The 22,844-nt window shown below is 43.8% G+C and overlaps 1 protein-coding gene across 2 annotated transcripts in view; it reads right to left on the bottom strand.

The window, feature by feature from the left end:
• Positions 1-22,844, bottom strand: part of LOC146174002 (venom metalloproteinase BumaMPs1-like) — a 50,896-nt gene that overhangs the window by 8,505 nt on the left and 19,547 nt on the right. Inside the window, exons 10-14 of one of the 2 annotated variants that reach the window (XM_084583580.1) lie at positions 18,699-18,807; positions 15,369-15,521; positions 14,319-14,469; positions 9,519-9,626; positions 7,785-7,883 (exon numbers count right to left, since the gene is read on the bottom strand). In XM_084583580.1, coding sequence (XP_084439706.1) covers positions 7,815-7,883; positions 9,519-9,626; positions 14,319-14,469; positions 15,369-15,521; positions 18,699-18,807 — 590 coding nt within the window. In that variant the 3' untranslated portion in view covers positions 7,785-7,814. Of the gene's footprint in view, positions 1-7,784; positions 7,884-9,518; positions 9,627-14,318; positions 14,470-15,368; positions 15,522-18,698; positions 18,808-22,844 lie in introns of those variants that run through there. The other variant, XM_084583579.1, reaches the window with a different exon arrangement.

Below are 22,844 nucleotides of genomic sequence, written 5' to 3'. Positions count from 1 at the left end.
CAAACAGACAGACTGACAAATAGACAGGCAGGTAGGCAGATGGATTGATGGATGGATATACAGTCAGCTGGATTAATGGAAGGAGGGAAGTATGGACATGTGAACAAAAAGATACACACAGAAAGATAGATGAACGCCGAAAGGAGCGATTGTGCTGTTTGATGTAAAAACGCTGATAAAAAAGATATTTAAAATAATATAGAGCAACAGTTTGAGTCTTTCTTAGCTTGATTTAGCCCTGAGATTAACTGAATGAAAGGAACGTAGGACATAACATTTGCTATGAATGCGCATCATGAGAGATTTTCCAATCCATGGATATGATATGTGCAGAAAACAGAAAAGTTTGACTGTCCTAGAAACGCACTTAAAAAGGCAATAACTATAACTAAAATAACGTACAATCATCGCCACAGGTATGTTAGTGTTAAAAACAACGCGGGACACCCTTGCCACAATTGCAGATGTCATCAAGCAGTGCCGGGCATTTCAGGCGTTAAAGGCACGTCGCATAGCGCCCAAATTTGGCCGCCTTTCGAATGTGACAACTGTTGGCGGTATCGACATTCCGGAGGCTGAAGACATCGCTTCTATGGCCAGTAGGATTATACGCGAGGAGCAGGATATTCAGCTCCAACGTACAAATTTCGATGTACCCTACCACCCGACATCGAAGTCCATATGGGAACAACGCACGCCGGGCTGCGCAAAATAACGGCCAACCATCTTACAACAACGGAGTGGAGCGGACCCTGCAACCAACATCGCACCCTTATTTCCAGCAGGGTCCAGCCCATCCGGATGAAGTGCTTCGTGGTGCTCCTCGTCGCGCTTCTGTCGCTCCATCTCGGCCTCCAAAGGATCCTGAAGGGAACTACCAGAGCCGCCAGCCACCCGTATGTTACGGCTGTGGGGGCAGCGGACCTATCTTCCGCTTTTGTCCGCGTCGTCAATTTACCCAATCCCCTGTCCAACGAGCACCGCGCTTCACGAATGGTGCCCAGTGGGAGCAGCAGCCACCCGCTACCTTCTATCGGCCCTCTTCCCCTCAACGCCACGCACGGAATGACTCCCCTGTGTAAAATCGCAGCATCACTCCCCCACCGCAGCGACCACCCCGTTCGCCATCCCCACGTCGCCGCTGTGTTTCTCCACCGCTGGGAAACTAGGTGATGCGATCGATGGAGGTAAGGTCGCCGGACGGCCAATTTCACGCATACCTCTACCTATTGTCATGCTAAAGAACAAAGTGTCAGTGCGTGTAGACAATGTTAAAACAGATGCTTGCGTTGACACTGGTACCGCTGCGTCAGTTATGAGCTTTTATTTTAAAAACCGCCTTTGACAGAAAGTTATGCTTATGTGGGACAAGCACTCTACGTTTTGTGGAGTTGGGGGTGAAAGTTTAGTTCTGGTTGGCCTGTGCACAGTTTCAGTTGTGATTGGTGACGAGTGCAATAGGACAGAATTCGTTGTATTGAGATGTGCCACGCATGACGTTATCTTGGGTGTTGACTTTTTGCGCGAGTGTGGTGCGACTTTAGACTTTAGTGCCGGTGAAATTTGTTTGCAGCCGAACATTATCCCCGCATTAGTAGATAATATGTCTCAGAGTCATCAAGGAGTTCTCGCCTCAGTCACAGCAGAAGGGTCTAAGTGGCGCAGCAGTGGTGCTGAAGTTAGAGAAGACTTGAGCCGATTGAAAGAGGATTCGCAATTTGTGTGGACCCCAGAGTGCGAATCCTCTTTCAATCGGCTCAAGTCTTCTATAACTTCATCACAACTGCTGCGCTACTTCGACCCTTCTGCTCTGACTGAGGTCCACACTGACGCCAGTGGCGTCGGTCTTGGGGCGGTGCTTGTGCAGCTGCATAGTGGGGCTGAACACGTTGTTGCATATGCCAGCCGCACGTTGACAAAATGTGAACGGAACTACACAGTTATCGAATTGGAGTGCCTCGCAGTTGTTTTCGCTGTGCACAAGTTCCGATTATACCTATATGGACGCTACTTCACCCTAGTTGCTGACCACCATTCGTTATGCTGGCTCATCGGACTTCACGATCCATCTGGTCGTCTGGCGCGCTGGGCATTACGCCTTCAGGAATACAACTTTGGTGTCGCTCACAAGAGTGGACAACATCACAGTGATGCAGACTGCTTGTCACGGCACCCATTGCCGACTTCCGTTAACGATGAAGACGGCTTCGACGGGTGTTTGGCCCCAATCGCGTCGACGTTTCCTAGTGTGGCGACCTTCAGGCGAGAAGAACGCAACGACCGGTCACTACAGCCTCTTATACAAGAGGCAGATGGAAGAGCAGAGTCAACGCAGTTTACTCTCGAAGTTGGTGTTTTGTTCACGAACTGCTCAGTTGACGGTGCTTCCCTCCTTTTGGTCGTCCCAAAAAGTCTCCGTGCACAAGTTTTGCATGCCATGCACGATGATATTACCTCTGGACATCTAGGCTTCTGTCGTACCCAGCACCTCCACCAAATGTAACGGATGAAATGGTTTTAATACAGGAGAACGGACGCACACGGCTCAGAAAAACCCGAATCAGTCTGCGTGCGCCTCGCTTCCTCCGCTTCTTCTGCTGCTTCTCAGTTCGGCGCTACGCGGCGTAACGATATTATAGGCTACTGAATAGGTACAAAACTGAAAATTGGGCATCAGCTTCTTATTCTATGAAGCAAAACACCATACTCTTTAGCCAGGGCCCAATACAAATGCAACTTTTTAAGTGTGTATATTTTAATACAAATCTATAAAGCCTTTAGAAATACGTATTCTAAAAAGCAAATAAGCTAATACGTTTTAATCGAAATAGGCGTGATATGCTGAAGTTATAAATCTATTAGATGACTGAGATATAAGGAATGTTTCCATAAATTTGAGCAGTAAACCTCTAGGAAGCGAAAAATATTCTCCATCTACGAAGTGTCTAAGTTGAACAGCTGTAATTGGTCATAATTTAGTGCGCATATTCGAATGGGCGTTTTAAAGGCAGAACTCTTGCAACCAAAAGTTTACTCTCGTTTAGCGCTATCCGTGGTATATACAAAGAGAGAAAAGCAAACTGTGAGCAAATAGTGATGCCAAAACAGTCTCCACATTCCATACTCCACCATGTTTCCTGAGTCCTAGATTGAGGAATGTGAAATGTTGGGACCCATTTTTATGTTCCCAACTGACATTAATAATTTTAAAGTGGTAAATGCCCCGGCTCATAATTAATCTGAGGTATATAATGGTGGTGGCAATCGAGCCTACGCAATCTGCTTGTCAACGTTCTTACATTCACATGTTTACATACGCTCAGCTGCAGATGATGTATTTAAATCAAGCAACTTTACACGAAATGTGGAGCGGCACACAGCGACGTAATTCAAAGCAGCATTTCAAGCATTTAAGGGGAAAGCATGTTCATGTAAGTACAAAAAACACGTAGGCTTCTCAGCACGGAATAATGAACAAAAGAATAAGAGCTGAACATTCTACCGTCATATAGAGTCCAACAAAGTGAGATGAAAGATGAATGCTTGAAGCTGAATTCGCATTTATTATTGCTTACCCAAATTTTAATTATTTCGTTCGCTCTGATGAGGTCGCTTCCTAAGAACGAGTACTCCTTTTGTCTTCAATTTTTACAAGCTTTACGCGCTCACGTAAACCGAAACATTTAAAGAAAAAACTGGCAAGATATCGACGAACTACGCAGATGCCAGCTTATCACTTTTTTGCCGTACCCTCGCTCAGGCCTCGCGTTCTTTGCGCCTTCCCTCGCTTGCTTCGTCCGGGAACCAGCCTATCTTCAGCGGCACCGACGATTAAGACTAAGGACGAGCATGGAGCATTCTACGTTACCCACCCTTAAGGCGATTCATTCGAGATCCTCACGCGGCGCCCAAGCTCTTTAGTACTCATGAACAGCTCGGAATTATACTATCTCTATAGTGACCGCTTGGAAGCTGTCTACTTCTGCTTTGAATAAGTTACTGGCGGTCTTATTCCTCTTGTAACTCTTGTATGTAACTCTTGTAAGGCTGAAAGAAGAGTACGCATGCGCATTGTGGGACCCGCATCTTGAAAACTTGATATCTACCATTGAAGTAACACAAAACCGTGCAGCTAGATTTATATTCTTTGACTATTCTCACAATACTAGCGCCACTAATCAAAAAGCTAATGCTGGTCTCCCAAGATTGTAAGCAAGCCGTAAAATATCTACACCGTTCATTTTGTCATGCCTTATCATCTAGCACAGCAGTCATCATGCTGATTCATCGAACATCCAGTCGCATCAGCCACACCTTGGCCGTTTATTCGCCACATGCCCGAACAAGAACGCACCTCAACTCCTTTTTTGTAACGGCAGCCATCGACTGGAACGATCTTCCCGCTGACATCGTCGTTCACTCTAACCCAAGCCATTCAGAACCGCCATTGAAAACTTTTTTGTTAATCTCGACTGTACTGTCAAGCCTACCCCTCAAATAAAACCCCGCACTCCTGGGGTCTTTGAAGTATGGGAAATAAATAAAAAAATGGTCACCATGTTTGCTACTCAGCAACAACATCCATGATTCGCCTTTCGTTGCGGTCATGATTTCCTTGCTAGAGAGGGCCCTCTAGCATCCTACCACTTGCGAGTATGGTCCTACGACAAGGGAAAAATTACGCGCGATTCTCGGGCAGAAAAGATTCGTCTTGGTTGCAAGAGGGAACTCTAGCTGTACACTACTTGTTTCCGCCTGGCATAGCGGGCCTGAAAAGAAATATGTATATTTGGGGACGTGAGGCACTGATGCCTATAAGGTTCTTCTAGGCCACAACCTATCGTCTCGTGAACAATCATTCACCTACACTAATTGGGTCGGCGTCCTCACCTCAAAGATAACTTTAATCGCGGGCTAGTAGGCAATGTTCTGTACAACATTTGCGGTGCCAACACGGCGACTTAGGCAACCTTTAAATCCCGTTTTGCGGATGTCTTCGGACGTACTGTAGTCTGCAATAAGCTTCCCACCGAAATGCATTTGCGCGAACGGGCGCCGCAGACCAGGGAAAATTCCCTAAGCTACAGCATGAATATTTTGGACTTCTGACAAAGCATCATCTCCTCGATTAACAAAACCGACAATAGTCGGAATGTTTTGGAACGTATGCATGGAGACGCCATGGAGATGTTACTGGTCAAAGAGGCCTGCGCCGTTAGCGATGTCATCATACCGTGCGAAAGTTAAGACAAGGTTGGGCATCAACGAATTGTCGCTCGGCAACCCGAAGAAGTATTTGCAGCGTTGCCCCATGCCACTGACGGCTCTGCTTTTTATCAACAAATAAAAATTAGAGTGGAAAGAGTTTGCACGCTGGTTCGGATAATTTCATAGAGAGAGACCGGAAAGCGTGGCGTGACATGGTCCATAGGGTCACGAAGAGTCGGACACGACTGAACGCCTGAACTGAACTGAACTCGGATAATTTCTCAGCTTGCAATACTTGCACTTGCGACTGCTACCTGAGATTCGCTTTGGTATACGAAAAGACATTTCTAAAGCGGTCCACCTGTCAACCTTCATCCTCTCGATGATGTTCCGCTCACCTCCGACGGAGCGCTCCCGACACCGCAAGCCTAAATTCTGCTCCCATATCTTATGCTAAAGCAGTGGCACGGCCACAGATTAGTTTCCCCCTGAGTACCAGGTGCGGCCTCTTGTGCAGCTTGGGCGCACTTCTCTCAACTGCCCATTTGCTTCGCATGCGACCTGATATCTCACCTTGCTCGATTTGCCACTGTATCACACCTGGGTGAGTCGCTAACTATAGATCTGCTCCTTATGCTTAGCCAGCGTCCAATACAAATGCATTGCTTCAGCACTTATTGAATTATTTCCACCAGCGCTGGCCTGTGCTATGCTCACTCTCTCAACATCGGATATCGCTAATGACAATTCATTGCCGCTTTACCTCTCTCCCATATCTTATGCTAAAGCAGTGGCACGGCCACAGCTTAGTTTCCCCCTCAGTACCAGGTGCGACCTTATGCGGCCACCGAGAAACCAATAGACCCAGTGGCACGAGTATGAACTGAGCTATCCTATAGCTCTGAATGTCTTTACTCGTCACCTAGAGTTTATTTAGGCTTTCTTTAGAAATGTATTGTAAACGAACTTGCTGTTGGGATAGTTAGTACAGTGCATTTTTAAATGTATAAAGCCGCGAAACGCAGGCCAACGATGAAGAACACGACAATACTAAGTAACTGCTAACGAGCTGGGAAGCCCTAAAAGAAACACTTCCTCTTCTTCGTGCCCTTAATGTGTTTTGTCCTTTTAAATAGCTCCGCTGAAATGTCCCGATTATAGTGCTTCTTGATATTGGAGCTTTACTAAGGCTAGACTGAATTTTCATGGAAACGATTTCCTGCCGCTTGCTTTTGGCGTTTTCTTTCGCACTGCAACTTAACAGCGCATACACTCACTCGGTACCTGTATGGCCATACTAATCTCTAATGATGTTCTATAATTATATAAATTTTATTTCTGGTTCCCTGCTCCCTCAAACTTATTTTAGGTGAGGTATCTCATTTCGCCATCAAGCCGTAATTCATTGCGCCTGAGTGTAAATTGAGCTTTGCATGCTCGGCTACCCATCGGCTAACCATCGGCATTCAAGGGGCTAGACATGAAATTGCGTATGCACCAGATATTCCGGCTTCACCTTCTCTCATTATCCCTGTTGCCTTTTCCTCTTTTCCTGGGTGTGCACTCCTTTTCACCTCGTCATTTACCATTGGGACGATGTTCTCCGCGCTTGACATTTCTTACTATGCGAAGCGGCCGGACCAATCTAGCAATCAACGGTACTCTTTCTGCCCATCACTTGTGTAACATGTTTAGTACGTTGGATGTATCCAGGCTGCCAGTCTTGACCACATTTTGTTCTAGTGCCACCCCGATCCTCAAGTGCAACAGCAGTTCCTAAAACTGCAGTGCCCTCAGCTGGCCCCGTTCCTTACTAGTAACATCGCTTCCGGCTGCTTTCACCTCCGACGTCGACAATGGCCGATCTTCTAGTCAACGAACCCAGCTCAACTCTCTGTACAGATCGCGAACTTTTTTGGACGTCTTTTGGTCGTAGTTCAACTTTTGCTCATCACATCTGCACTTCTGCCCAAGTGCCCCTACTTGAAGATACGCCTCACGTGTTCTTATAAATATTACACCTGCGCTACACGCTAACGGAACCTGAAACAAGCTACGCAAATTATGTCGGTTACCACGTCTACAACGTTTACTATGATTTAAAAAAATATATGAAAGCAACCTCATCGTTTTGTGATCGTCGAATTACCTGCAACGCCCTGTAAGAAATAGCTCTATCGTAGCACCAAAATATGCCTTAAAATGTACAATATTCATCCGACACAACTTCTGCACAATGCAACACGCATTGAACTGAACTCAGTATAAAAGAGACAGCTTAGTTGAGGGTTCCGAGAGGTTTCTTCCCCCTGGGGCTATTTACCATGCACTGAAAACGCACAGCACATGTGTACCTGCGTTTTTGCCTCCATCGCAAAACGGCCGCCACGGCCGGTACTCCATCCCTCACCCTTGGGTACAACAGTCGACCGCCCTATTCACTGCGCCAGCCCGGCGGGGCACGTGGATATAGTGACGAAACTTATTTGCTGTGAGAATGTTTTGAAAAGAAAGACATTAGGAAGAAAATATGGTGAACTATTTTCTTAAACAAGGTATTGTTTTATTTAGATTCAATACAATATTTAAGGCAATCTTTCCAATTCTCATTCGTACGGCCTGTAGTATCGATATTTAGTTCGATTCCGTACGCAGTCGCCATTTAGGCAAAACCGCTGAAAGAGAAGAAAATAGAAAACTAAGCATTACTTCTTTATGGAATAAATTGGAGAACGGATTCATATATTGGTGCCACTTATTGAAGAAAAATATTTAGGAATAATGTTTTCCCGATTATTGTTAGCCACCAGAAACTATGCCTAACAGTCATACATTAAGTACAATGCAGCTTGTCTATCATTCGTGGATTGCGAGGCTTGTAGTACGGTCCTCCCTCTAGCATCTCACAAAGATCTAGTGCCCCTGTTTGCTAATAACCATGTTTGTTCATGAAACATTTGATGCGGTTCTGTCCATAATCCGGATAACGAACCAGATAGCCTCGCCTGTGGGCTCAAAACACCGGTTTAATTTTCTGAGAAATATAGCCCTAACTTTTCGAATGGGCGGCCGATTTTATGTGCGAATCGACCTGGACAAACCGGGTCAAACTTAATGGGGCTTCCTAAGCCATCACCATCTGCATATAAAGATACCATGACAAAACGTTTAAGGACGATTACTAGTCTGTTTTGAATGAAGTTGTCATTTATTTCCTTGTTTCTTTGTATTAATGTTCAGTTACAAAGCAGCGTTTATTTTCTCACGAATAAAAGAGCGTTTCTCATAAGGGAGCAAGAAACCACGAGTGAGCGGCGACGAGCTAGTAGCGCTTCCTTCTCTTCTGATAAATGCTCCCTGGTTTTTGACTCTTTGTTGGCTCGCAAAGTTCTCTTGGCTACACGTGCAACGATGGCATTGAGGCTGAAGCGCCGAACGGGCATTAAGAGCTGCTCTTTAAAGCAATTACCATGGTGCTGTCTGGAGAATCTATCGTTTGCCCTCTTCCGCCATGCAGCTGAGCTTTTCTTTCTGCACTGATAGAAACAGGTATCTCTTGTCATTATCGAATTCCGTATCGTAGGGCTCAGTAGTTGAAAGCCTGATGATCGGCACCATGTCGTAGCGACTGCGAACGGCACTAATTTAAGGCTGCAGAACTAAAGCGGACTCAGAGAAACCGCAAAATGTGCGATTTTGCGCTTGGGAAAACTGTTTTTTTTTTTTTTTTGTAAACTACAATATTAACGGCCAACCTATATTGTGCAGTATTCACTGCGTTCACAATTTGCAGATACCGCTCTCAAGTGCTGTCTTGATTAACGTAGAACTTGCAGTTTACTATTACTGCCGCTTGTTTTAACAAGTGTTCAATTATTATGTCCTTCCCGAAAGAGCAGAAGGTCTCAATAACCTCACAAACAGAAACATTATTCGTTAAGTAGAACTATTTCGCATCAGAGTACTTAATATAGCCTTCGACTTACTAGATGAATGCACTAGTGCTTAATATACCGAAATACGTCATCTATAAATATCCCCGACTTATTAGAAGCTCCTTGACAGACAGGCGTGGCTTGGAATTTGGTACTCTGGTCCCTCTCTGCACTGGCATGCTTTTGTGAGTAAACGTTTTCATCTTTTTCTGCTTATAAATTATTTACCAATATATCCTGTATTACGTTCGTTGACCACCTAACCCGCCGGATGCCAGCATTGAATAATGCTATATAGTAGCTTGATTTTTGGTGTGCAGCTAGAAGCGTTGTTTTTGAGCATGATACGCAGAAAAGTATAGCAGGTGGACGTACCCCACCCTTTTCGTTGCACGGAGAGTTGTCTGGCAGAAATACACGTAGTGTTGTGTTGCCCTCAGGTCCTGAGCAATAGCCATGGCAGTTGGTCGTTTTATTTACATCCTAAAATGAAACAAAAGTCACCACGAAAACATTCTCTAGAGATGACTGATTGCATTGGAAATGAAATATTACTGGCAAAATTCTTTTCCGCTATTTCAGGAACTACGTAGGTATACATGTGCCCATAAATGGAGAAATCTTGCTAGCAAGCTTTTTACTGACTTCAACGGTCTTCACGCTTGTAAACTGAAAACGTACAACCGTAATTTTTTCTGGGCATGGTATATATATATATATATTAAAGTTTACAAAATGGCAAAATAAAAACAAAGGAACCTACTCTCCAATCACGCTATGATTTGTTACATATAAAGTGCTTACACAGGTAACTGCAAACACAATCAGAACTTTATACTTCACTCAGGTGATGGACTATGCAAACTTTTAGCGCGTACTCTGTATATAAAACCACCGGCCAAGTCGTAGTAGATAGCTTAGAATTTAAGCAATACTCATATTTTATTTAGTAGATCAAAAATACAACTCTTGGTCAATTCGAAGCCGTAGCTCTCATGCAGATATTACACAATTAGGGTGTATAGGAGCCATATGAAGACTTGTTCATAAACCATGCTAAGTTTTACGAGCTTTGTATTCGTTGTACTGGGCCATGTGTCTTCAACGGCGGTACCATTGATCCTGGAGGTCAGCGTTCCGATCAAAACTTGCAGACGTAAACGCGAAGCGCGAATTGGCAGCAACTGACACCACAAGCATCTTATGTCAACTTGTAACGCCCCAGAATCGGAATGTCAATCAATACAAGGGTATTTATCCAGCAAATGCTGCTTGCCAGAAGCATGCCGAGCCTTGCGAGAGTGTCTGCCTGACCTGGAGACAGCGTGTCTAAATAGGGATCCAAGTGTGCTAGTTTCATCTAAGGCTTCAATTCCAAGGGCGAAGCCCCTGCTGGTGGCACCTACGAAATGAAAGAATGCATGTGAAATCCGGAAGCCACAGACTGCAACAAGTATTCAAGGCACGGCTGTGTCACCGACCTACATCCATTAGCTAGAGGTATGAAATGTACCTTTTTGACCGTGTCGGATTTCCTAAATTATGGTACCTCTAAGGCTGCCGCTCTAAAGTTTAAACGTCGCGGCAAATGGAGGTAGCCAAACAGACTGACTCAACAGTTACTCAAGTGGAGGCCAAAACGGCCGATGGGATGCACATCATTTGCGAGGAGATGTAATTTCCGCCTTTCTGGTTACAAGTTCTATGCCGAAAGTAATTATTCGGTATGTAGAAAACACAGTTTATTTTAAAACAGCTTTCAAAGTTGATAGCAATCTGCAAGACGAGAACATTTGGCGTCCCACTTTTTGCAGACGTTTTGGAAGTTCTTTTCAACAGTATTGCTGCTCACTTAAGGTGTCCTTTCCCTGCGTGTTTGATTCTCGGAAACAGAAGATCAAAAGTTTACTGGTAGAGGCTGCATGGTGGCTGCGGAAATGAGGAGTCCCTTGTCCAGCCAAATATTTCCTGTGAGCTACTGAGGCATGCGGAAAACTGCTGTGCTCTTGCAGACGCAATCACATAATAGCGCACGACTGCTTAACCAAATGAAGCATGATCGAATCCTGGCCTAGAAGACCGCTTTTCAAGCAAAACGAAATGCAAGCCGCCCGGGTGCTGTGCGATATGCGTGCATATAAAATATTCCAGGTGATCGGAATTTCTTGAGCCCTTTTCGAAGTTAAACCTCATAAAACAAGCCAAACATGTCACTAAAACTTTTCGGCATGATTTATGGGAACAGGTGCCCGACGAGCAAGAGTTCAAAGACAATTTCATTAACAGCTTTTATTTTTCAATTGTTAAACTATACTGCAAGCTTATAGACAGCCAAAGCCTTATCAGTAGTTATCAAGTGGTCGCACCTCTTCTCCTAGCAACTAAATTCTAGAAATAAAACAGGCCACTTCACCGGCCTTTTTAATGTGTTTTAGCGAGGCTAACCATCGTTTGTGGCGAAAGTTGTTTTAGATGTGTGTCATTCTCAAACTTTGGAAATGTATTGTGCTGACTCCTCACTGTTTACTGGCTACGTAATTACTTGAAAAGAAGCTGTTCTCAAATGTTTAAAGATAAAGAAAGGGTAACGAAAAAGTGCCTTGAGAGCTCAATGACATGTCGAATTGCAGGCTGGTCTCTGCTGCAGATTCGCGCAAGAAACTGCGATTAGAACGAGGAGAAGGAAGAAGTGGAAAGGAATAAGAGAGGGACTCGGTGACATGATGCGATATAAACAAACGTAATGACAGCCGAGAATTAAAAGCATCAGTGGCAGCCTAGTGTCTTCCCTCCTTCTTTTATAGTCTCGACAGGATTTAACTGGCACTCTTCGGCCATAAGCAGAACTTACACTTTTCGAACCGCGCAGTTGTATTCCGCTTGACGAAAATAATAGAAAATGTGAACACCAAATGTTTAAAAACGACTTTTGAAGTCATTGTAGTCAAATGGCCAATTAAGTCTCTGTCCTTTAAAGGCGAAAAATCTCTGAAATTTTCAGCAATCAGGGAGGTTTTGTCTATTACTTCTTGTTTAGTACATGAGAATGGCTTTTTTTTAAGTATAAGGTACAGGACAGTGAAGCAGGAAATTTTCCATTTTATTCTCACGCAGTAAAACCCTTTGCCGCTCTAAAACCCCATATACCGAGTTTGCCTGATGTATATTCTTGTTAAGTTTTGGGGCGCTTTGCAACAGTTCTAAGATTAATATGGAAGATACATAATATGACTGGGCACAATATATAAGCTCTTCTATTTATAAGTTGAGGTTTGCATAAGTGCCGGCAATAGCGCACTCGCCAATTGACAGCGCACTCGTTCCATTGCGTAAGCGCATCTCCACGTTAGTTTTTGCGCTCGCGTCTAAATGTCAGTAAGGGAGTGGAACTGAACAAACCAGGTGACGATGAACAGAGACATTTACGACAAAGCTCATCTCTAAGCTACTATAACAGACAAGCGAAAGTAACCATTTTTCTTAAAACGAGGAAATTGTCATTATCAGCTAATATGGATGTTTTCTTAATTGTTCATTGATTCGCTTGTGAAGACGGCTTCCGTTGGAAGAGTTCCACTATTGCGCATTTCGAAAAAGAAGTCAGCTTCTTCATAATAGGCGAAGAGTGCGATTTTATGCATGTCGCCAGCAAGGCGCAATTGGCTATATAATTAAACTATCAAGTTTTGTATTGTTGAAATTTTTGCTTTTTTAAAAAGGCTCCTTTTGAAATATTTACGTACCTGTAAACTGCGAGGAGAGAGTAGCGTCCTATTGCGACGTTTGTGAATGACGAACCTCAAAATCGGGCTTTGCAACATATTCGGCTTATATTCGCCACAACATAATAAAATGTCCTATAAATTTGGGCTTTCTGCGTTAAAATGATGTTGCTATGAGAATGGGTATGCCTACCTTATAATACCTCTATTGTTGAATAAACCACGCGCACAACGAAATGTCGCTTTTATAACGAATACCCGGACATTGCTCATCGTGCATTAATTCACTTGATATTTAACGCTACCTGTAAAGGTTTTGTGCCCTTTGAGCACTTGCAACCTGGACATTGAGACATTTTCGTATAGTGTCTTGATCTGGTCAAAAGTGTCGGCAGGGTTCTTTTTTGTTTAACATAAAACTTCGCCGACAGCGCTGCTCAAGCTTTCGCTCCATTATTTCGTCTTGCAGCCATGTCACATAAATACCCGTTAAGCACGTCAACTCGGTTGCCCTAATTGAAAACAACTGAGTCCTTCGCGTTGTGAAGGTGAAGTTCAGCCACTTTTTTCTAAAACGTAATTTCAACGCCTTCCGCAAGCGGGTCTCCTGGCGAAACTTCGTACTCACATGAAAATCTGGAGACAAATATGCAGCCGATAAAGACAACTGCCCTCAGGATGTTGCATGGTATGAAACAGGCCTGTGGTATATCGACGTTTTGCAAGAACGTGCGTGGTATTGTGGAGAATAGGATGTCGGGCTGGCCATGTTAGGTGAACAAGCTATTCCACGATTCAGAGAGCTTAACGCGGCTAGAGTTGGGATCACCTAAACCTACAGCCACATCACGGCCGCGGCATAAAACCTCCAGAAGGCGATTTAGTTTCGTTTAAGCCTTGCGCGAAGTTGTTTCATGATGCACGCTGATGTCGAGAACGACAATCCTACCCGGTGTTGACATCAGTGGGAGAAACTGTGTATATGGTGTTGTTCGATGCGAGAATCAAATATTCCATATTGGAGGTGAAGGGATGAACGAGCTCTGAAAGTGTTCTGTTTAGAGCTGAAACGTAAAAATTGCCCCTCTCATATTCCATGTAGCAATCACCAGCTTCCTTTTTAAGCCGCGCCCCCAGCTAACGTGATGAAAGGTGAAACGTGTTCATTTCAAAACGTCATAACCACATTTGTGGGTCTATTACAAAACCGTTTTGAACAGTGCGCTCAATCGAATTTCCTCGCTTCATTCTAGCATTGTTAAGCTCAAGAGACACTTTAATCAAAATACTCCGACCTCTCGCATGCGCTTTTCATGTTTCATGCGTAACGGCAACACGTATAAAGCCTATTGCTCAGAGCGACTATTTTTCTTATCACATCAATAGTAAACAGCGAGAATATTGCATTTCAAGCGATTATTAAATTTTTGTACCATATTAAAAAATGACTCACAGTCAGAAAACGTGTATTGGTCACGTTGGGAAATGCCATCTTGCAAAATTCATCTCTATCATACAATTCCCCCGGCAGTTTTTTTGTAAACAGTTTCTTTGGAATCCTCCTTCTGGCGTTTTGGACCCACAAGCAAGCACCCCTCCAGGACCTGCGAAGAGCTTGCTTTAGATATGGAGGTATGCTAAAGGTGTCCGGAATTCGTACCGGAGAGACCAGCGCGGGTATTAGCGCTAACTAGACCGCGATGGAGTTCATGCAACAAAAGCCCCATGTTTTGCGAGACTAAAATTGTGGTTATCGTACGCTTATCCTATGTTCTGATCTTCTTATATATGAATTGAGTGCTTAGTAAATTGTTTGTTACGTAGCTGAGTATTTGCGGACAGCGCACTAACGACGTTTGCCGTCCCTTGTACCCTGCCCACATATACAGCTATCGGTCTCTTGTACTAATATCTTAAGTAATCACCAAGCTAGCCAGCCGGCAGTGTGTTCATGATGTCCTTTTCACATCTGCGGCTCAATCATTGCTCATAGGCAGAGCTTTCTGACCCTCATGTAAAAATGTAACTGCGACCGAGAGTCCGCAACAATAAAACTAATGTGCTGCACCCCTAGTTGCCTCCCAGCGGCGGCGGCCATTAAATCGTAAGAACGCGAACTTTGTGCTGACCATCTGAAACGCAACTTTGCGCCACCCTGTGCTCTATCTCCTAGTGCGTATACTTTTCCTTCTGCTACCGCTCAGCAGCTTAGATTTCCAATTGTCGTCTCTGATCACTAAGCCTAAATGTTGTCCACGCTCTTTTCACTTGTTATGGCAGCCGCCGCCTACTGGTGCATTTGCCCTATGCTGCCCTTCCATAAAATGTATCCTGTTTGACGCAGGCGTTGATCTGTGGTAAAACGTTGCGATGCTTTCGGGAACGCGACTTTCGCGCATGTGTCCTCTTTTGAACTGCGTTTTACAGTACAGCAGTAGACTCTGTATTGTATGAAGCTTCAAAAACGCAAATCGTTTTCGGTAAAAGGCGGAAAGACAGTAACCTAACCAGGCGCCTGATCATCTGGTTGCAACATTTTGAGAACTTCATGCTTCGGCTGTCCTTATTCAAATAGGTCATGATGTAACTGTCGTTCCTGGAGCAGTTTCTTGAGTCGAAGTATGTGCTTTGCTCACCATCATGCGGACATCCAAGGCTGTATAGTGGGAAAAAAGGAAGACAAGGAAGTGAAAAATTAGCAATTCCCATCATCGGAGCTTGTGGTATGCGATACCAAGTGCAAAAAATCTCACCATTGAGGAATGACTATTCGTTTCTGCTGCACCTGAACACCAATATCTCCAGATTATTCTCTCGGGTCATGCTTGGCTCCTGGTAAGACAATGGCTACTGAGAAGACCCTTGGCTCACATTTCTGAAAGGCTAACATAGCTCATGTTTACGTTTAAATCATAGCTCATGTTTTGCAGTTGAATAGAATGGAAGGAAGGTGTCCCTCCTGTCTGACCGTCTAGAATTTTTTTTTCACTTTGCAAGGTTTTGTCCCTTTGCCTCTGTGCACCTCTTGAACACCTAGGTAAAGGACGCGCACTCTTTGTTATGCCAAAAAAACAATGCTTATCACATGCAATCAAATTCAGTAAACAGCTCTCCAAATAAACCGCAGAAGATTGATGCCGCTTTGTGCTTTAATCCTGCGATAAGGAACACGTTATGTGTCTGCCTTCCTCCAGCCTCATGGAACGGATTTTTTCTTCAACATATCACTTCCGCTCACCGTACCACAGTGCAGTTCACCTTTATCTTTCCCTTTCCTCTTAAGACCGTCAGCGCGCTGCTAACATTGATGAAATCCTCTCTGAATAAATGATTACTACGAGCATATACGTCTTAGGTCGCGTGGGTATGTGCGCTGCCGCTGCACGCTTCCTGTTCATGGGGCTTCTCGTGCGTCTGTGCCGTCAACAAAGGCTGTCGGCGTAGTCTCGCACTGTGTAACACATTGGCGGTCGGGCATTTTCGACCCCCAGTGTAAATACTTGTGTTATAGGCTTAGAAACTACGTCTTTTTCTTATTATCTGCCACTGTCAACCGAACGTAAAGCCTGCTTGTACTCTATAGTTTTATATATTTTTACATTTCACCATGTAACCGCCGTGAGGAAAGGAGGCAATTAAAATCGTTGCCAAGCTGCAGAATTTTGAAGTTTAGCGGCGTCTGAGACTTCCTTTTTATTGCTCTGTATTTCAGGGCGCGAGCAAAATTGTGAACAATGACAACATTAAAACATCTTAGAAATTTTAAGCCGAATGTAAGCGCGTCTGAGATAAGCTACTAAAGCCTAAATACTTATACTACTGAATCTCCCTCTACCTTCCTCTCCGGCTTTTCAAGCAAACTTCAATTTTCTCAAAATAAGGATTTGGTCACCAGCTGTTAGGACATGTCAGAAAATTAGATAAAGTTGCAGTAAAGGCTAGGTATCTCAAGCGTAGTAAGCACGAATCCACAACTGCAACTGTTCTTCCTTCTCCCTCTGCAATGAAGACTCCAATTTTCATGTGACCTCTCAAAATTACGGCAACGAGCAGATACATGCACGCATTTTAAAACATAAATTACTTAACGTTTTGCGCAAATACAAACAAGCAGATGTCTTGGAATAGTTCGTCAGAGGTGCGATGAGGAAGCCATTACATCAATGCTGTAAAATTAGCGGCTCGTCTTTTCAGATTCTTGCTTGAACTGACATTCTCACAGGTAGAATTTGCCGCATATCTACAATATTGTTTCTAGCATTAACTTTATGCAAGGGAGCTGGCCTTACAGAAATGCACATTAGCCGAATTAAAAAAGTTCCTTCGCCAAACATCTTCAACCCACACAATTATTTAAGCAGTTCCGACCAAATAAATACAATCCTCGAAGTTATTTTACATGGCATTCTGAATGGACCATCATTATTATTTGGGGAGCACCATTTGCAGCGGCAAATTTGAGCGGCAGCTCTTACATTAATGTTTGAAAACATATACATGCTTGTGTGTTTTCAATCGTCAATAAACTTGTCCATTGGATATTAAGGCAGTCACTAAATAGCCCAAATTCGAGCTATTAATTTTCGGGGCAGCAGTGCCATTCATTTGTACACGCTAGTTTGGGCCTTTGATGCGTCAGATTTTGCTGCGATTTATAGATGTTCATGCGTGAGTTGATGAACATTAAGACAATACTTGCGCTTTTTGTTGCACTTGCTTGTAGTACTTTTCAGGGCTTTCTTTAAAATGGTAAACTAATTTATTTCTAAACTAGAGTAAGAGAGTAAGCTCCTGCCATGCTTGACTATTGCTTTATACTTGTTTATCATCTTTTTCTCAAATCAGACTCCGCTGAGCTCAGCAAAGGGCAGGAGGCCTGGATTCTGCTGGCGATCATGGCAGAGGAACAGAAAGAAGAAGCTGAAGCGGTGTGACATAAATATTTCGCACTGCTAAGGTGGTAACAATGGAGGAAAGAGGAAAACAAGATGTTTCGCGCTGGACTCGGGGCGCAAAAAGCGAAGCTATGCTACTCATCAGAGCAGATGTTATGTGTTTTGTTTTGTATGCTAAAGTGAACTGTAGGTCGCGAGTAGGCAACCCAAAAAAGTTTCTCCCAAAGTTTACGAATGTCACCTACCAGTGTCAGTCAATTCTGACTTGTGACACAAGCAGCTCAGTAACCGATAGTCTCTCGGAAGCTCGAAATATGGACGTACATTGGAGCCACATGTTATGCAAAAACTTTTACAGTACTCTGTAAACGGTGCCCACTCCTATTTCTGAAGTAGCCCAATAAACAAAAGGCTGTTGCCCACTTCATCGCTCAGACGCGAATAGAACGCATGGTCTCCGGAAATCCAGCCACGATAATCACAACACTAGTCCACACTTCTCGGGCATTTTTGTGTAGCCCAGGGTTTTGTCCTCAACACCGTGTCTTTATTCGAATTTTTTTGTCAAATGTCATGACCCTTCCGTTGTCTTGAGGCGTACCTCGTGTGTTAATTTACTTTCGGTTACAGCAAATTGCAGTTCCTCACATATGCCTCCATGAAGGAAAACCAATCGCGTCCGGCTCCTGAAGCCAGAGTACGACGGCTTCATCTTGCCTACGGCTTAAGTCGCCAGGGAGTCTTCACTACAACGCAGGTACAATTGCGAACAAAACATACATCGAGAGACACTGTTTAAGTGAATGCTCGCTGCATGATTAGGCTGATCGTTGAATATTTTATTGCTGCTTCGGTTTCCTAGTGCCTTCAATAAACACCATTGTTGCATACATTTATTGGCACCCGAAACAACGCACATATAAAAATAGCAATCTTACATGTGTCCTAGTTCGTGAGCCATGATTCGCACCCCTTCAAATGTTCCTTTGGAATCTTCACCTAATCCAACTTTTTCACTAGTGCAGGCTCCACCAATGAACGCAATTCCTGTACAAACATTGGAGAGGAAAGACTTCAGGAAAGTTTCTGATACATCCACGGCATCCACGGTTGATTGTTTTCTCCTGATAAAACAATATGTATTTCACTTTGTTGTTGTGATATTATGGAATCTCTCATATCCAGTTAACTTATTATCTCTAGGCTCATGGAATACAATTCTGTATCCCGGGAGCTGTGCGCGCGATCTCTGAGTCGCATCTGCTCTGACGTGTCACTCGCGAATAGCGGATCCGTGACGAGAGAAAGTAAGAATCAGAACGATTGTTGCGGATAGGTAACAAATAAAGGTGATAAACAGAATCGAGTTAGGTAATCACTAAGCTAATGAATAATATGATGCTTAATGATGACTAAAATGACTGGCAATGACGAATATGTTAAAGTACTAGTAGTAATGACCGCTATGTATTGTAAATGAGAAAATATGCCTAGCTATGAACGTTAATCACTTTAATGACAAGGCTTAATTGCTTCATCATGACTACGCATCCGCCAATATGTCAAATGACAACTTGAATGACCGCGAAAGAAACGAGTAAAAATGTACAGCGATTAGTGATAACTAAAATAACTTGGCATTACTATCACAACTTCCACAATTTTCGCCGTTCTCCACTTAAGAGACCCTCTTATTTTCAGAACATAAAGCCTATTATATCACCTTTCTTTTCAGCCGATTGATATTAGAAACACACGCCCGCGCTCGCTCTCCAAGACACACTTGTAATGACAGCAGCCCCTATTAGGAGCGTAACTATCAGAGTTTATTATTGGTCCAGAAAATTTTGATTTCGGACGAGGTACATTACCAAAACATATTTTCCAACCCCTATATAGCGGATTTTAAATAAAGCGCAAAAGTAGGTGATACGAATAGTAAAAAGAAACTAAAAACAATAACACCATGGCTAAAAACGTTTGCGGAGAAAGTGGAAATGCCTTTGCAGCTTCCTCTAAAGCCACCTTCAGAACCGATCAGACTGAAAACATGTGATCTAAAGGCAAGTGAATGTTCTAAAAAGATGCTTTTGGCTTGCTAACAAATGCAGCTCAGTAAAGCATGTTGCGGGCACTAGGATTGTGTTTTTACAATTTTACAAATTGTTTAAAAGTGAGCTAAGCATTTTTCCATTTTTGATGCAAAGCAGCAGATTTTATATACAATGTATAGAAAGTTTCATAACCGAAGTGTCTGTAAATTGGTTTTTTGGTACACAAACTGACAGCACGACATTCCGTCGAGTGGACTGGTACTTATTTCTAGCCACAATATCTTAAATCTCCTCCCTGACATAATTTACGGCATTCAATAAAGCCACTCTTCATTCATACTTTTCTACTTTGCTAGCCTTAACAATTTGAGCCGTTCTTGCAAAGCGGCAAAAAATCAATACCAAACAAGCCAAACGCAATAATTTAGAGGCCACACTTCTCATGGCCTGCAAGCAGGAGCTAGGGCCAGTCATGACAGCATCAGCCATCTAGCTGCTTCAGCTTAGCAAAACAAAACACAAGCTACCTCTCAGAAGTGCTCCCTACTAGTGCACCATTTCCTCTCTCTCGTACTGCTATTGCGCCGCAAGTATTTCAACATCTGGGCATTAGCAATACCCCACTTCGGGTGAAGGAGATAGAATATTCTTCATGAATGAAAGGGCATATTCTATATTGTGTCTCTGTGGTGTGATGTGAATCCAAAATACTATCAAGCATGGAGCAAGGCAGGAACACAGACGACGTTAAAGAAGCGTTTCCCAAAACACAGGAGTCTTCAAGAATGCCGCCAGTCCATGCAAGGGCACCACAAACGTAGCAGTCACTTTCTCCCGCCGTACGAGATCTGTGCTGGTGGTTAGAGAGCAGACATTACTCGCATGAACGAGTAAGTAAAAACATTAGCAGAAACATGAATGGAATCTTCATGCATCCTTAGAGATTCAATAGCTTGAAGCATCTGCACGCAAATCAGCAATCTACACTCGAATCCAAATACTGAATCAAAACTTGACACCGCGATTCGTAGAATATAGCAATTGTGGGAAATGAGTGCACACACTGTATTCTGATTTTGATCTGAGAATCCACGGTGATTGTTTAAGCCCGATTCACATTTTTCAGACATTTGGTCGACTGTACTCGAATCCAAATACTGAATCAAAACTTGACACCGCGATTCGTAGAATATAGCAATTGTGGGACATGACAAAAGGACATTAGAGTGCACACACTGTATTCTTATTTTGATCTGAGAATCCACGGTAATTGTTTAAGCCCGATTCACATTTTTCAGACATTTGGTCGACTGTTTGTGGCAACGTATTCGAGTAGCTTTGGTGACCCTGGTACATCGCTTCAACACTACCTGTCCGGAAATACGTTAATGTCGCCCTTATAACAGAACGAAACCTTGTGTGGGAGCACTTGGAGAACGCCTTGTGACACTGAGAACAACACATAGCAACTCGTATGGTCCCATACATGTCGCGTGCTCTTTTCAGTGGGCGACTCCTGCGCAAGAAAGAGGAGAGGACCGTTCTGTAGTTGCCTCTGTGTTTTTTGTGTTGTCTTTTTTGCGCATAGCCTTAATGGCATTACATGACCAACATGGCCCCGCCACATTTTGTTTCATAAAAACCCTGTCCGATCGCTTGCAAGATGCAGCTAACCGGCATTCATTTAAGCGATAAAGGGACACTTTTTTCTTCAAGGGAGTGTGGAAGCACAGCAACAATTAAAAAACGGGTAATAATCGTGGACTGCATGTTGTTGTGGTGTGTATTGTCACCGCAATTTTCGCCCGGCCTTCGAAAGTGCCAAACACTGCTGATAGACGATGTTTGCATTTAGGTTTCGCTGCTTAAGACTATCGTAGCGAGCCCACACCCAGGCACCCTGTCTTGCTTCTCAGTTGTTTTTGCAGTCTGGCAATCTGTTTTGAAACAAGTTTCCAGAAAAGCAAGTTTCCGGCTTCACGGCGAACGTGTTTTGTTCATGCCGCTGTAGTGTTTCCACAGTGTGAATCAGGCTTTAACTGAGACAGGCAGGCTGGTGTGGCTCGAAAGATAGTCCTAGATATATCATGATTGAAATAGAAGAATTATTAAAAAGCATTTTACGACGGTTACGTCCTGCCGTAGTAGTATTCTTTTCACGCAATTGTCAAAATAATATTTCTTTAATGTCTACATTCGCACGTGTTCTGCTCTCATGTTTGTTTAGGACACCTACGTTCCTTAGAAAGCAAAAAGTAAGAAGCTAAAATTTTAAATATGTGAAGCTTCCAGAAAGATTCCAGAATAAAGAATTATTATTTGGTCGATAGCGATCAAACACGGCAGCACAATGTAAACAGGATGACGTGTTGACTACTATGAGACATGCTTTAACCTCCAGTGGGCCTGGTACGAGGGCTCCGCCCCGCGCCACTGCCAGCTTCGTTGACTTCGTAGCGTGAGCGTGGCCACAATGTGATCGTGCCGATCGACTGAGATAAATCTTATGCATGATGTGAAAGTGGCCGCAGTGAAGACTAGGACACAAAATGCTTTTCGACACTATCAAATGTGATGAATGATTTCCCCTGGAGCTTCAAGTCCAATGTTCGCTATTTGCCGAAGCCCAAGAATCATAGGCCGGAGAGCTTAGGCCGGGGTGCTATGTGTACCCTAAATGTCTCCAGATAGCTTCATAGTTTGCTCGGTTAGTTCGGCTTAGAGCTCTCTTTGGTCGTTGTGTGTTGTGGCTCAGGATATGGAGAGCGGCTGCTTAAGTCGGGCCACGTGGACCTGGGGTAGATTCGGGCAACATATTCAAGGTAGACGCAGTCAACGACCAACACAAGTGGAAGGCTTCGCTGCAGGGGGAGAATGACCAACGGTGACTTATGCCCTGATCACCACCAGCATGTTACGTCACGGTAAATGAGCACCTGCTTCCTCGTTTTTGTAGAAGCATGTCCCAGGGGGAGAATGACCAACGGTGACTTATGCCCTGATCACCACCAGCATGTTACGTCACGGTAA

The sequence above is a fragment of the Amblyomma maculatum genome, chromosome 11 (genome assembly GCF_055883805.1).
Source record: "Amblyomma maculatum isolate TAMU_Amacu chromosome 11, ASM5588380v1, whole genome shotgun sequence".
In the NCBI taxonomy this organism is placed as follows: Eukaryota; Metazoa; Arthropoda; class Arachnida; order Ixodida; family Ixodidae; genus Amblyomma; species Amblyomma maculatum.
The sequence above is the reverse complement of the archived record's forward strand: the minus strand, read 5'-3'. Positions and strand labels throughout refer to the sequence as shown.